Source organism: Erinaceus europaeus, unplaced genomic scaffold (genome assembly GCF_950295315.1).
Source record: "Erinaceus europaeus unplaced genomic scaffold, mEriEur2.1 scaffold_478, whole genome shotgun sequence".
NCBI classification, from domain to species: Eukaryota; Metazoa; Chordata; class Mammalia; order Eulipotyphla; family Erinaceidae; genus Erinaceus; species Erinaceus europaeus.
Window position 1 is genome coordinate 30,571 of NW_026647880.1, and position 16,572 is coordinate 47,142.

Here is a 16,572-nt window from a genome sequence, read left to right on the forward strand (position 1 = left end):
AGCTATTTAGTATAAATGTGTTTTTTTAATAAAGCCAAATGTTTCTTTGTCTCTGTAATAGCAGTACTTAGCACAAGATCCACTAAATGAGGGGGGTTGGAAATCACTGAAATTTCTAGATGCTGTGTGATCACTCACGCTCAGAGGTTATTGTTTTCTGAAGTAACCATGTGCAAAGTCCAGAGTTTGCTCAGAATGTTTGTCTGGGCAGCAGGCTTGGTTGTCTCTGAGTCTCTAGAATTTGACCTTGGGTCAGCTAGCAGCAGGCTTGGTTGGACCATCACCTGAGCCTCTGCTGTCTACCCCTTGTTTCTCAGTCATTTGCAGATTAACTTCCCGGATACCACAAGCTGTTGAAAGGTGAGTAACAGAAAGCTTCCGTTGTAAGCTTAATACTTCAAATTTATAGATGATGTGGCAAGAAACTTACCCCTTCATGTATGAAAATAGATAGTCCAGGTGGAGGAGACAGCAGAGTATTAATGCCGAAGTCGTTCATGCCTGAGGCTCCAAGCTCCCAGGCTGAGTCCCCTGCACCATCAGCCAGAGCTGAGCAGTGGTGTGTTTCTGCCTGTGTGTCTCTCTCTGTATCTCTCTCATTAAAATAAAACGTTTCTAAAATATAGATAATTCCAATTATACTCATTTCTTTGTTTTTTTTTTTTGTTTCTTTGTTTTAAGATTTATTCATTTATTTTCATGAAAGCATGACAGAGAGACAGAGAGGCAGAGCCAGCTGGGTCAGCCAGGACTGAACCAGAGCCCCGTGCATAACCAAACGTGCTTTTTATCAGATAACCCACCTACCTGGCCTTCACTGCCTTGCTTTTAAAGTAAATAACAAATTTGCTAAAGCTCAAGAGTCAAAAGTTTGTGTTTCTTTTCTTATTTTTAATTATCTTCATTGATTTATTTGATAGAGAACACCATAAATTGAGAAGGAAGGGGTGATAGGGAGAGAGACAGACATCTGCTTCCCCCCTCTCCCCCTGCAGGTGGGATCAGGGTCTTGTAACATGTGTGCCCAATCAGGTACGCTACCACCCGGCCCCGAGTTTGTGTTTCTTAAGGAAATATCTCTCTCAGAAAAAATTATCTTATTGAGATCAAGTTTTTCTATGAGTTAAACTGCAGTTAAAAGTAAATATATTCCCACCTGCAGGGAGAAAGCTTTGCGAGTGGTGGAGCAGGGCTGTAGGTGTCTCTCTCCCTCTCCTCCCATGCCCATCAATTTCTGGCTATCTCTGTCCAGTAAAGGATATGGTGGAGGACAGATGAGAGTGGGGTCTGAGGCTTACGTGAGACGCACCTGCTGCATCAATCAGGCCATCATGTGGAGCAGGTATATCTGAAGAGGACAGATGAGAATGAGATGGACTCGTTCAGAACGGAAATTCTCTGAGCAAATGAGATTGTTAAGGTTTGAGTTCAAGAGAAGATGACAATTGTGAAAGAAAGAAAAATACAAGCACAGAGTTATAGCTTCTCTAGCATGCTTCTGCCAGGATGAATCTATTTCCTGTCTACCTTTCCTTATGCACTAGACACTCTTTCATCCCTTCTGTGGAAGGTCTACGTGGCTGCGGCAGAACTCCTCCAAGTGAATTAGATATTGCAAAAGTGCCTAGAAACGTTGGGAACAAATAATGAACCATCGGATAATATTTCATTGGCCATTGTAATAAAGATTAGGTAATTATCTACTTAACTGCAAATTATCTTTTGAACATAAAATAAGACTTCTTCATAACAATAAAATGTTATAACATGCCAATTAGTTCTTTTATTAGCATCTTCTAAAATAAGAAGCATTGACATTAGCATCTTAATTTATACCACTTTCCTCACTGTCTTAGAACGATTACAACCAAAGAGAGCCAAGTATTTTATGACAGGTCTGTTAAGCAGTTTTGGATGATGATTGAGATAAAACCCATTTCTGCTCTCCAAGCTTCAGAAAATATAAAAGTGTCTTCTGAGAGCTGAATGGTGATCTGGTTGCAATTCAGCTTTTAAAAATCATTAGCATTGTGATCCTACAAAGTGCATTACAAATTGAATTTTATCTATGACTGATAGCCTTATTCTCTTCAAAATGTAATAGGAAAAATGCCAAATAAATACAAAAGCAACAACAACAACAAAACCTTCATGTAGGTCTCCTTGTTAAAGTGTTCCCTGTGTTAGAAGCAGTTGGGAGTGTGGGGGTAGGACTGAGGTGGAACTTGCCTATTAGTTAAAGTCTCACACTGTTTACAAGTACCCTAAGGATTCTGGCAGCCAATGAGAAGACACCCACTCCAGAGTATGGAACTGATGCTTAGTATTAATGTCATTGCTTCATTCCAGCCTAGACTGTACCTGCACGCTCAGTTTCTAACGTGCTGTGCTTCTGTGCTGCTGAGGAGAACCAGGAGATTTTAGGAGTATTTGTCATTGTTCCTTGAAGAATGAATTTGGGACTTTAATAAGGATTGCAAGAAATCTATGACTTGTTTTCAGAAGCATAGTCATCTTGACTATCTTATACGGATCCTTTCCCTCCGTGAGCAGGAGCTGTCCTTCCATTTCTTGGTGTCTCTCTCTTTTAGTGGTGTCCTGTGCTCTTCTTTGTAAAGGTCTTCCACCTCTTCTGTTATTTGCTCTATGCAAAGTACAGATGGCTACAGCAAAGGAATACGGTGAAGGAGAGGGGAGGAAGGAAAGAAGAAAAAGAAAAAGAATAAAAAAGAGAGAAAAAGAAAGAGAAAGAAGGAAGGAAGGAAGGAAGGAAGGAAGGAAGGAAGGAAGGAAGGAAGGGAGGGAGGGAGAGGAAGGAAATAAAAGAAAGAAATAGAAAGAAAAGGAAGGAAGGGCCAGACTACCTGTGGTCAAGTCTGAGGTCAAGATGGTTGTGTTGGCGCTGTAGGGAGCCACAGTACAACAGCAGGGATGTGGTGATCCCCACGCGCCAAGTGTGGGAATGAAAATATACCCAAGAAAGCCAGGCGGCGGCTCACCTGGATACGTGTACATATTATCAAGCCCAAGGACCTGGGTCCAAGCCCCAGGGAGGGGTTTGTAGGGGCCACTTCATGAGCAATGAAGCCAGTATGCATGTGTCTGTCTTTCTCTCCCTCTATCTCTCCATCCCCTCTCAAGTTTTCTCTATCCTATATAATAAAAATTAGAAAGAAAGAAAGAAAGAAAGAAAGAAAGAAAGAAAGAAAGAAAGAAAGAAGGAAAAAATGGCTGTTGGGAGCAGTGCACTCATAGTGCTGACGCTAAACCCAGCAATAACCCTGGCAGATATATATATATATATATATATATATATATATATATATATCTGAAAACAGATCATTCTGTAAATAATGTGAGATTGATATTTTGTTATAAAGAAAACCAAGAAAGATTAAGTACTTAGCAATAAGCTAAAACCCACAAACAAGTACAGCGATCTTTAAGAGTGTCTTGTGTTTATGGTTGGAACAGCCAGTAGTGATCACAGCTTATCTATGTATTGGATTTAAAGAAAAAAAAACATTTGCTTAAAAGGCAGGAAAGCAGGGGCTTGGGGGATGGTGCACCTGGTATAGCCCACATGTTATAATGGGCAAGGACGCAGGTTCAAGACCCTGGCCCCCACCTGCAAGGTGCAAACTTCACAAATCGTGAAGCAGGGCTGCAGATGTCTTTCTTTCTTCCTTTCTAACTCTCTCGTTTCTCTCTGCCTGTTTCACAAATATATATATATATATATATATATATATATATATATATATATATATATGAAACATTTTAGTTTCTGTCTGCCCCCTTAAGACAATAATGAATCTTATTTCTTTGTATCTCACTCAATGCCTAGCAACGTACAATGAAAACACAAATATGTCAACTCCATTTTAAGCTGAAGAATGCATTCAGCCATATGTCAATGAGTTTGGCCTCTTTCATTCCAGCATTTTTCTATGAGCTTGTGGGAGAGTTCAGAATCCTGCTGATTTATTGAGAGGAAACATTCTAATTCCTAAACAAATTGGAGAAATAATTCTTGATTTTATAAAATGATAACCTCTGCCTTCATTTTTACTGAAGTATCCTTTCATAACAACTAAGAAATATAAAATAACCCACACTAAAATATATATTTATGAAACAGGCAGAGAGAAACAGAGAGTTGAGTGCACATGCCGTAATGCACAAAGACCGGGTTCTAGCCCCCAGTCCCCACCCTCAGGGGGAAAGCTTTATGAGTGGTGAAGCAATGCTGCAGGTGCCCACCCCCTGTCACCCCCTTCCCTCCCGATTTCTGGCTGTCTCTATCAAATAAATAAATATTTAAAAATTAAAAAGGGAGTCAGGCGATAGCACAGCGGGTTAAGCGCACTTGGCGCAAAGCACAAGGACCGGCATAAGGATCCTGGTTTGAGCCCCTGGCTCCCCACCTGCAGGGAAGTCGCTTCACAGGCGGTGAAGCAGGTCTGCAGGTGTCTGTCTTTCTCTCCCCCGTCTGTCTTCCTCCTCTCTCCATTTCTCTCTGTCCTATCTAACAATGACGACATCAACAACAACAATAATTACAACAACAATGAAAAAACAACAAGGGCAACAAAAGTGTAAATAAATATTTAAAAAATTAAAAAGAAATTGATTTGTATTCCAATTTCTGAGAATCACATTTGTTAGGAAAAGCCATTTGAAGAAGGCAAGAAGATATTGGTATTTCTGAGATTTTGTTCAAACTTATGCCCAACGGTGGCCTGTAGAGGTTCACCCTCAGTATCTGATTGGCGGTGTGTCCTTCTGCAGAACCTGGTGCGCTCAAGGCATGACGAGATCCTGCATCTTGTACTGCGTCCTGCTGAGTATTTGCCTCAGTGAGAGCCACGCCTGCTTCTGTGATCATTACCCATGGACTCAGTGGTCCAGTTGCTCAAAAAGCTGCAATTTTGGAATTCAGAGCAGACAAAGGTGGGTGAAATCCATGTGTGAGTTTTCTTTACGCTCTGGGAATCTGTGAGGACAGAATTAGCGCCAGCAGATGAGAGAAATATGTGTCTCAGAATGAGGACTCCTGTGGGCTGTAATTTGAGGTCTTTTCAACATACCATTGAAATGCAGTCTACTTTTGTTCTTTCCATAAAATTAGCGAGTTTCAAAGAAATTTAGCTAAGAATCCGTACCATGTTTTTGTTTGACGATTTAACTTACTACCCAAGTTCTTTAATCACATTTATAACTGTTTGCCTACAGTTAGAGAGTTCATTATAGAGAATTTTCTACTCATTACACTGAGTCTAAAAAGACCTCAATTGAGCAGCGCCACTAACTAGTAAGTTGATTGTTGATGTGCACAGAAGGGGGGCTATGTTTGCTCACTGGCATTTAGTGATTCAGCCTTTACACCAATTCAGACTGCTTCCCCAACACACACACACACACACACACACACACACACACATTCACTACATTCTGAGAGAATTTTAGAGTGCCATGGAAATGCTTACATGACTCAGTGGGGAAAAGCACATGCTTAGCATGTTTTCATTACTACTGCGTTTCTAGACACTTGGTTCAAAAACTATTTTTGCATATGTGCTGTAAGTCACAATAAAGCCACCAATTGGCTTCCCCAATAAATGGCCCACTGAGTATGTTAAATATCTGTTTATAGTGGGATGATTAAAAAAAAAAAAAAACCTCTCTGACAGACTCTAGGGTCTCAAGTTTAATCCCTGCCCCCTAGCATAGCATAAGCCAGAGCTGAGCAGTGGGGGGGAAAGGGATGAGGAAGAAAGGAAGGAAGAGAACAAAAGAAATGAAGGAAGGAAGAAAAGAATTGAAAGAAAGAAAATAGGAAGGGAGAAATAAAGAGAGTAAGAAAAAAAAGAAAGGAGATCTGTGTATAATATTCCTTTTTTTTTTTTTTTGCCTCCGGGGTTGGTTATCACTGGAGCTTGGTGCCAGCACTGTGAATCCACCATTCCTAGTGGCCTTTTTCCCCAACTTATTGGACATCACAGAGAGAAATTAAGAGAGGAGGGGGAGATAGAGAGGGAGAGAGAGAGACACCTTCAGACCTGCTTCACTGATTGTGAAGCGTCCCCAGTGCAGGTGGGGGGGCTGGAACCTGGATCTTTGCACTTAGTCCTGTGTGCTTAGTCGGGTGTGCCCCCCGGGCCCCTCTGATAGCCCTCTACTAATAAGTCCCTCAATAATTCTCCACTATTCCCACATAAAGTACAGTATATCCTGTGTCACCTCATTCTGTGCCTTTAAATCTCCTCGAACGGGGACAGCTGGTGTGACGTGTTCAAGAGGTGCCTCTCGCGTGACTGTGTGTTTGAATGTTCAGCCTGTGTTTGGCTTGGTGCTCTGCCAAGCCTTAAATATTTTGGTACCAGACCTTCCCATTTTCACGTTTCCTTCAGCCCCAGGCGTTGAGCCTTGTCCTGATTTCCTTGAAGTGGCAAGGATTGCATATACATCAACCTATCTGATTTTCCAAGAAAAACCGTATTTCTTTTGACTCTGTGTAAGACAGGAATCACAATGAACACTGTCGTTCTCAACAGCCCTTTCCTTCCACTTACAGACAAATAGTCGTAGATAAATACTATCACGAAAACTTCTGTGACCAGCTTTGCACCAGGCAAGAGAGCAGAGAATGTAACTGGCAATCTTGTCCTGTCAACTGCCTCCTGGGAGATTATGGTCCCTGGTCAGACTGTGACCCTTGTGTTGCAAAACAGGTAGGTAACCCAGAAACACACTCTGGAAATCTGAGCCTCAGTAACACGCTCCGATGCCCTGCAGACTCGACAACCATAGACATGTTGAATGTCTTCTGTTCCTGAGAAGAAACTGCCAGCTTCCACTCAGAGACATTTTCCATTTAGCAATCTTAATTTTTTTTTTCTTGGAGAGGGGAGGATTTCTTATATTGACTGAACACTAAGAGAGATTTCACCCCGTTCCGATACTGCATTTGCCCATGTCTCAGTCCCACTATCTGTGCCCTCTAAGACCTCAGGGAACAATAACAGCAGCAAGAAAATAGGACGGAAGTGATAGCACAGCCCTGCTTACATTTCAACAGAAACAAACTGTTTCCAAGATTCTGGGAGAACTGTGCTGCTTATCTTCAGGAAGTGGGAGGGCAAGGGCACAGAATTTTGGTGACAGCTGTGGTATGGAACCAGGCCCTCTAAGCTTATAGTCTTGTAACCCACTATTAGTCGTGACTAAAAAATGAAAAAAATAATAAATAAGTAGATAGATACTCAGACATCATCCATGAACTTCTTGGGGACACGAATGCTCCACATAACTATCGGCACAAATCTGAATCACACAAGTGGAGTCAAAGAATTACTGATGCAAATCATTTAATCTTGATTTTGCTGGAATTTTTTTCTATAAATGAAATATTTTCATCCCTAAAACTTTAATGTGTTCAAAAAGAAGCACATTCTCTTACAGCCTTTTGGGTTTGAAAAATAAATGTATTGATGTATTATTGTTTTATAATATTATTAGATAACATTTCAGGGGTGAACAACTTTGAACGGTATTTTCATACATTACACAATGCTTATAATTAAAAAGTCAAATTTCACCCTCCAGCATACACAAAAAGTGCATTTAAAATGAAATCCTGGAAAATAACTTCAAAAAAAAATGCAACAGAAGAGATGAGATATTTGCCAAAAACTGAATTCTTCCCTCTCCTCTAATTTCTTTCTGCCTGTGGGGAAGTCCCTCAACTTGTGGACTGATTTCCGCTGGGTTATTCACCCATCTCGGCCTCATTCTTCTCCAGGGCATTAACCTGCCCCTGGGAACCCAGTCAGGGAAAATGCTGAGCCGTCACACATTAGATGAGAAATAGAAACTCATTGATGGACCCTGCACTCTCCAAGGGGAACTGGCCTGAATCCTTTACACACATCATCTTATTAAAACTTTGTCACTTTTTTTTTTTCACTTTACAGAGGAAAAAACCATGACCATCCCATGAGTTTATAGAGGAGTGATGTTTTCCATTGGGATTTTTTTTAACTTCAAAATCGACGTTCTTTTAATCCTGTCTTATTTCTCTCCTTCCTTGACTGTCTTACTACTCACCATCAGAAATCTAATGGGAGTGTGGATCCAACTGTCAACGCCCATGTTCAGTGGGGAAGTGATTACAGAAGCCAGACCTTCCCCCTTCTGCATCCCACAATGACCCTGGGTCCATGCTCCCAGGGGGATAAAGAATAGGAAAGCTGTCAGGGGAGGGTGTTCTGGTGGTGGGAATAGTGTGGAGTTGTACCCCTCTTATCCGATGGTTTTGTTAGTGTTTCCTTTTTATAAATAAAATTAAATTAAAATTAAAAGAATTAAAAAAAAAATTTTTTTAATCTTTGAAAGTACACAGAATGCCCCAACCTTTATTTCCTTGATGATATCATTACGTGAAAGAATCCCTAAATCCTTTCACATTAATCACTTCATACTGAAAGAGAAGGGCTATTGCCACTTCCTGGAAGAACTTACAACACTCAGGAGACTCTCAGCCAACCTATGGATATTTGATTTCAGTTTAATTTAAAATCATCTGATTTTGGGGTTGGAACCTGAGAAATCTTTTTTTTTCCCTTTTGTTGCCCTTGTTGTTTATCATTGTCATTATTATCATTGCTGTCCTTGTTGTTGGATAAGACAGAGAGAAATCAAGAGAGGAGGGGAAGACAGACAAAGGGAGAGAAAGACACCTGCAGACCTGCTTCACCGCCTGTGAAGAGACCCCCCCCCCCGTGCAGGTGGGGGAAACTGAGAGATCTTTTGCCCACTTCTTCATTTAATTGGCTAGAAAACAAAGATCCAGGGGAGGGGAGACAGCATAATGGTTACGCAAACAGACTCTCACTCCTGAGGTTCCGAAGTCCCAGGTTCAATCCCCCGCACCACCATAAACCAGAGCGGAGCAGTGCTCTGGGGTTCCTCTCTGTCTGTCTCTCTCTCTCTGTATCTCTCTCAAACATAAAATAAATAAAAATATTTTAAAAAGAAAACAAAGGTCCAGAAAGATGAAGACTTTCCCCAAGACACACAATAATGAAATTGGGAAACAAGTATTAGTAAATCTAAAAATACTATGAAGAGCAGCACCGCTGTGACTGAGAAGCACCCCTTGCCAGGTGTACTTAGCTTCAGCTCTGCCCAGCACTTACTTTTCTCTCTTTCCCTTTCAGTTTAAAGTTAGATCGGTCTTGCGTCCTGCTCAGTTTGGAGGACAACCATGTACTGAGCCCTTGGTGACATCCCAACCATGCATTCCATCTAAACTCTGCAAGATTGAGGAGGTTGACTGCAAGAATAAGTTCCGCTGTGACACTGGTAATACAGCTTTGGAAAATGTTCATTTCCGACTGAAAATGACTTAACTAAATAAAGCTATTCCAATTGACTTCCACTAAAAGCATTGATTTTAAAAAAAAAAGAAGGAAGGAAGCTCACCATATTTTATTTCTTTTCTTTTCGCCTCCAGGGTTATTGCTGGGCTCAGTGCCTGCACCATGAATCCACTGCTCCTGTGGGCCATTTTTCCCCCTTTTGTTGCCCTTGTTGTTGTAGCCTTGTTATGGTTATTATTGTTGTTGATGATGTCGCTCATTGTTGGACAGAGACAAATGGAGAGAGGAGGGGAAGACAGAGAGGGGAAGAGAAAGACAGACACCTGCAGACCTGCTTCACCGCCTGTGAAGCGACTCCCCTGCAGGTGGGGAGCCGGGGGCTCGAACCGGGATCCTTATGCTGATACTGATCCTTGCACTTTGCGCCCCACATGCGCTTAATCCGCTGTGCTACTGCCCGACCCCCAAGTCCACCATATTTTAAGCATGGGGACACAGGGATTTTATAGCACCAATTACCAAACTATTCATGTATGAAATTATAGCTTTCAAGCTGTAATCACCTTGGCCACTTACCTGATTCACCTGGACTTCAGGTACTTAAGCCCCCACACCGTTATAAATCATCAGGAGAAAAAAGAAGGAAATGGGAGAGGAATCAGGTCATTTTAAAAAATATGCTGCTGATTAGCATAAATCTATCCTCCAAAGAAGCATTTGAAAAGAAATGAGAGATTTAAAAACTTTTAACCATTTATTAAGAATATTAGTACAAAGATATTATGTCACAAGAGTGAACTGAGATATTGTGGCCAATTTTCTTGTGTGGCCCGATGAATGATCTCAGAGGTAATTCCGGAAAAGGAGACTGACAGTGCATTAAATTATAGCAATAAACTGCATTAAATTATAGCAATAAACGTCAATATTCTCTTTAGTGCTCACTCAGTTTCATATTTACGTTTCATGGATTGTAAGACATCTTAAATATAAGTACAGTAAATCACATCTGTTTCCCAGATGGGTAATACTGCTTCCACTTGCCATTGGAGATGACTAGATGAGATCTCCATAAACTCACAGTCCAGGCCGGATGGTAAGGGTTTTGAATTACGGGCCATAAGGTCTATGTCGCAGTGCAGAGCTCTGGCATTGTGGCGTGAAGCCGTTGCAGGCAGAACATAAACACATTAGCATGGCCGAGTCCCAGGACAGTTGCATCTGGAAAAACCTGTGGCAGGTCCATTTTAGCCCCCGCCACTATATTTCATGGGTCTTCTGTCTAAAAAAAGACTCAATTCAACCATCAATTTGAAGGGAAATAAAATGAGAGTTCAGACAGAGAAGATCTTTCTGTGTGCCGGGAAGTACATACACTGCAAAAGGATTCAAAACAAAAGGAACAAAAGGATTCAGCAACAGAGTTCAGATCTCATAGAGGAACCTGATTTGTTTGGGTCGATGCTTTCATCCAAGCCCTTTGCTTTCAGTGCTTTCTGATTTCAGGTTTCTAAGGTTTTTCTAAGGTTTTTCTGAATGTCATGCAGAAGAGCTGATGTCAGTGTCTTCACTTCTGCTGCTCCGTCCCCTGACCAGACCTGGGCTATGGGTGTTAGACTGGGGGGTGGGGGTGTCAGGTCAGCAGACAGACACACTGGCTACCGAGGAAGGGGGCAAGCGAATGCTACAAGCACAGCACCACCGCTTGTCAGCAAAAAGCAGTGCTCTGATCTCCCTGACTCTCACATTTAAACAAAATAAATGCATCTTTTAAAGAAATAGAACTGGGAGTCGGGCGGTAGCGCAGCATGTTAAGCGCACATGGCACTAAGCCCAAGGACCGGCGTAAGAATCCCGGTTTGAGCCCCCGGGTCCCCACCTGCAGGGGAGTCGCTTCCCAGGCGGTGAAGCAGGTCTGCAGGTGTCTGTCTTTCTCTCCCCCTCTCTGTCTTCCCCTCCCCTCTCCATTTCTCTCTGTCCTATCCAACAATGGTGACATCAGCAACAATAACAACAACAACCAAAAAAAGAGGGCAACAACAGGGAAAATAAATAAATGTAAAAAAAAAATTAAAAAGAAACAGAACTCAGGAAGCTAGTCCACTGTGTAGAGAGTGTGCTTCATCTTGGTAACCTGCAGGATGTCGGTTCTCACTGCCAGCACACGTGGGAGGGAGCGTTCCAGCACCGGCCTGTGACACCTGTGATCACAGGCTAGAGAGGGCAGAAGGGAGGCTAGCCATCTCCTAGCACAGACTTTTCTGTAGCTATGACACACAGCTACTCTGATGACATGGATGCTGATGCAACTCAACATTTTTTCCCCTTTTGTTGCCCTTGATGTTTATAGTAGTAGTTGTTGTTGTTATTGTTTTTTTGGATAGGACAGAGAGAAATGGAGAGAGGAGGGGAAGACAGAGAGGGGGGAGAGAAAGACAGACACCTGCAGACCTGCTTCACTGACTGTGAAGTGACTCCCCTGCAGGTGGAGAGCCGGGGGCTCGAACCAGGATCCTGATGCCAGTCCAAGCTTTCAGCCATGTGCACTTAACCCACTGTGCCAATGCACTCCCGAAATTCAACATTTTGAAAAGAAATAATTGTATTAGTACATGGAGTACATACTACTTTCTAAAAGTATGCCTTTAACCTACTGTGTAGTATGGTCATACCAGTGCATTTAATTTATTGAATGTGATAATATAGAATAAATTATATTTAGTAAAATAGTTAACAGTAATCATATATAGGTAATATACACAGAATATGTAATGATTATGTATAGGGATGTTATCTGCATAATAAAATACTCATATACCTGCAATTTGATTCTGGTAACTTCATACATCCATATAAAAAATTCCCAATCAAGAAAGAAAATTGTTGTACTCTCAGAAAGTTCCTTCTTTCCTCTTTCCAATTAAGACTTCTTGTTCTTCTTGAATATCTAGTGAAAGAGCCCCATGGTGTCACTCATTATATCTGACTCAATGTGAAACTTCAGAGATTAAGTCTTGTTACTGTGGACACCAGTTGAAGTGTAATTTTTTCAACTTTTTTAAGTAAAATCACTCATCTGGAAACTGTTATTTGATACCCAAGCAAAAACAGAAATTAGTGAATGAGACTGTTCATTTTCCTCTGCAAAACAATTCTCATAACAAGCAGATTATAGAGGGTATGGAATTCGAGTTACTTTTTATGTTGAAGACCATCGATCCGATGTGAACTAAATAATTCTCCAGTAATTCATAAAGTCAAGGAGAGAGAGAGAGAGAGAGATCACTTTTGGGTGGTGAGCAGTAGTGCACCCAGATAAGTGCACATAGTACGAAGCACAGGGAACCTCTCAAAGACTCCAGTGTAAGCCCCTTCTCTCCACCTGCAGGGGGGGCACTTCACAAGTGGTGAAGCAGGTCTGTAGGTGTCTCTCTCCCTCTTTACCTCCTCCTCCCCTTCTCAATTTCTCTCTGTCCTGTCCAATAAAATAGGAAAAAATGGCCTCCGGGAGCTGTGGATTCCTAAGGCTGGCACTGAGTCCCAGCAATAACCCTGGAGGCAAAAAAAAAAAAAAAAAAAAATCATTTTATCATTCCTTGTCTGCATATATTCCTAAGACTTCATCCACAATAATGAAAGCTTATCTTCAGCTTCCCCTTGACATCTAAAAATCACTTGTTTCAACTTACTAAGTGCAAATGGTCATGTGTGTTCAGTGTTGTCTGATCTCCACCAGGCCGCTGCATCGCCAGCAAGCTAGAATGTAACGGAGAAAATGACTGCGGAGACAGCTCGGATGAAAGGAATTGCGGGAGGAAGAAGACGGTGTGCTCTCGGACTTATGAGCCCATCCCAAGCGTACAACTGATGGGTGCAGGGTACGTAAAGCTTCTTGTCACCTCAAAGAAGTAAAATTACCTGATACCTAATGCGTCTGGAGTAGCAATGGAGCAGGAAAGCCCACCATTGTCCACGCTCCTCGTTTCCGACCAGCTGCCTGGTCTTGCTCACAGAGAATGGCATCTCCTCACTCCTAGGGAACAAAGTTTTTAGCATTTTCTGTTTGCAAGTGATGGCATCAGGCAAGTTATGGAACCTCACAGACATGGTTTGCTTTAAATGTTATAAATTCCTTTTTTTTACTCCCCACCTGCAGGGAAGTCGCTTCACAGGCGGTGAAGCAGGTCTACAGGTGTCTGTCTTTCTCTCCTCCTCTTTGTCTTCCCCTCCTCTCTCCATTTCTCTCTGTCCTATCCAAAAAAAAAAAAAAAATGTTATGAATTCCGGAATGGATTGGGATAAACTAACGGGTGTTCAGTCAAGCCAAGATTCACCAGGGTGGATTCCTGAGGCTAGCTTTTGAGTGTGTGAGTGTGGATAGCTACTCAAAAAGGCCAGAAGCGCAGTAGAAGGAAAAAGCATTGAGAACGTTTTCCTAGCAGTGTAGCGAAGGTCAAAACACTAGAGAAACAGAACCAGTCCTCAGGTGTCAGGAGTCAGTAACAGGGGACAGCTGGCGGCAAAGTAGTCAGGAAAATGAAGCAAAAGAGTGATAAGCAACACTGGTGTGTGTCAATGAACTGATTCACCTGGACAGTGTAGGCTTTGTTGTGTGAAAGTTCAAAGGAAGTTTCAGTGCTTTGATCTCTTTCACTATCTCTCTACCTCTCTATCTCTATCAGAAAAAGAAAGCAAGAAAGAAAGAAACAAAGATAGGAAGAAAGGAGTAAATTAAGGAAGGGTAGGCGAGGGGGAAAGAGGGAGAGGGAGAGGAACACTGATGTCAAGTAAGAAGTGAAGGAAATGTTTAGGCCTCTCATGGGGACTGTTTAATGTCAGGGGAGCCAGCACTATCTGAAAGACTAAAAGACCTATGTTATCTCCTTCTCTTGACTCATTTTAAAAGTGGAAAATAGTCTTAGAAGTGTTAAACCATCTCTCCAGGTTTACCAAATATCAATCAAGGGACCGAGATTCAAATCCAACTTCAAAACCCAGGTTACTTGTTCAATTTCATGCTGATCTAGGACAATCTCCACCTTAGCAGAAACCTTGGTATGTCATCTGCGAATCTCCCTTCCAGTCTCTGATGAGTTCTTGGAGTTCTAACACTCCTTTTTCAGATATTTTAATGCTTCTGTTTTAGATCACGAGAGCACTGCAACTGTAACATGGGATTCTAGATTATCTATACCGATCCAATGTCTTAGAAAGCCTTAGCAATATAAGAGAAGTCACTGAAAAACAGAAGAAATCTTAGCTGAGAGCAGAAATTAATTGATTATCTCCTGTTCCTCTGTTCACAGGATGAAAGGATGAAGAAGTCTCCCTTTAATTTGAGGCGAGAAAGCCAACTATTTGCTTTAAGTTTTTATTGCTTTGTATTAAACTTTAAAAAAAATCTCCTATACTTTCAGAGTTAGGTGACAGGACTCTCTGAGGCTCCATGCCTGAGCAAGATCACAAATGCAAACTCATCTGATTAAAATGAAAACCAGAAGAGGCTGAGCCAAAAGTCAAGGACAGAGGCAAATGGGCAGCATCGGTCTGGGAGTCAGGGGAGCCTGGGGCTTCAGGGTTCTAGACCCAGTTCTGTAACAGCTCAACCCTTCTGACCAGGCTACTGAAATTCTCTGGGTCACAGTTCCTGTATCTGTGTTCTGAATGACTGGGAACTGATTTGAGGGCCTGTCCTGGGGATTCCTAACTAGAGTTGATTTTAAATAGATTGCCTCAGCATTCTTTCATCTGTGTGCAGAAATGGGTGGCTTCTTTTCCTTTGGAAAAAAAAAAATCTCCTCCCCAACTCCCAGGGGCAGTGTAGGTTTCACCTGTTCTAATTCATGGAAGGGAGCATTGTAACAAACTCACCTCTTACTCCGTGGGCCCACACTCTATAGAGTTACACGCTGGAGGCCCCCACACTATGGGCTTTGGCGGCACTTTGTGGCCCTCAGCCAACCAGAACTGCTGTCCCAGGGATTCTCAGAAACGAGCAAAACCTACTGAATAGGGACAATCAGTCTCCTCTCGCCTCCCCAGAGGCTGAGAATTTCAAGAGCTGCCACTCGAATCTCGTTCTAATCTGCTGGCATTAGAGTCTCTGCTCCCTGCCCTGCACATTTTCACTTACAGAATGAGGTTCTTGGGTGGCTGGACTTGTCCTGACAAGCTTTGTCTCCAAGAAGGAATTTAATAAGACATGCCAAAATTCCTACAAAGGGGAGTCGCTGCCCAGGTGGTGAAGCAGGTCTGCAGGTGTCTGTCTTTCTCTCTCCCTCTCTGTCTTCCCCTCCTCTCACCATGTCTCTCTGTCCTATCCCACAACAAGGACAGCAATCACAACAATAAAACAATAAGGGCAATAAAAGAGAATAAATAAATATGTTTTAAGAATTTGATTCCTGATGAAAGCACTAGTGAGTCGTGAACAGCTATACTGTCTGGCTGACTTAGTTTGGGAAGTTCTTCCCATGACGACTTCTCCTGCCTCCTCCCTCAAATGCCCCCAGATATAAATCAAATATAAGTGAAGACAAGCTTTAAATGATGCTTCCTGATAGTTTAGTATGTGATACGTCTTACAGAGCCCACTGTAATTGCTTCTTTAAAAAAAAAAAAAACAGCATGAACATATAATCCCCATACCAAGTAAGTCACCTACTGAAGTCGATGCTGTCATTTCTTGTACTTAACAATGTAAATATATTTGTATCTGGGTCATAAACATGTGGATTACCACAATCTGGTGTTAGAACATTGCCAGTGTCCCCAAAGCTGTACTGTTAGAAGGCAGACTGTAATGCCCTGGCTCCATTCCCTGTTCTAGGCAACCACTTTCTATCTGTACAAATTTGTTTATTCTAGATAATCCATAGTAATGGAATAATACAATATATAGTGTCAACCTAAAAATTCAGAAGGCAATGAAAAATTCAATACACGTGTATTTATTTGGAGAGAGACCACTAGAAGCATTTCTGCCGGGCTAGCTTCACAGGCGGGAGACAGACGACCAGAGACTCATGGCTGATCTGTACACAGTATCTCTTTATTCACGGAGAATGCAGAGCAATCTAAGCCAAGCTATCTCTAATCACAATCCTGTCCTTATATATACTCGCCAATAGGGTGGAAACAGGATGTGACGTAGAGAGGGTGGAGCAAAAAGACAGTGGTGGAAATCAGG

General features: G+C 42.0%; 1 protein-coding gene across 1 annotated transcript in view; it reads left to right on the top strand.

The window, feature by feature from the left end:
- Window positions 1-254: 254 nt before the first annotated feature.
- Window positions 255-16,572, top strand: part of C6 (complement C6) — a 51,429-nt gene continuing 35,111 nt past the window's right edge. The window contains exons 1-5 of the mRNA XM_060184487.1: window positions 255-360; window positions 4,792-4,953; window positions 6,578-6,734; window positions 9,222-9,366; window positions 13,120-13,261. Coding sequence (XP_060040470.1) covers window positions 4,811-4,953; window positions 6,578-6,734; window positions 9,222-9,366; window positions 13,120-13,261 — 587 coding nt within the window. The 5' untranslated portion in view covers window positions 255-360; window positions 4,792-4,810. The remainder of the gene's footprint in view (window positions 361-4,791; window positions 4,954-6,577; window positions 6,735-9,221; window positions 9,367-13,119; window positions 13,262-16,572) is intronic.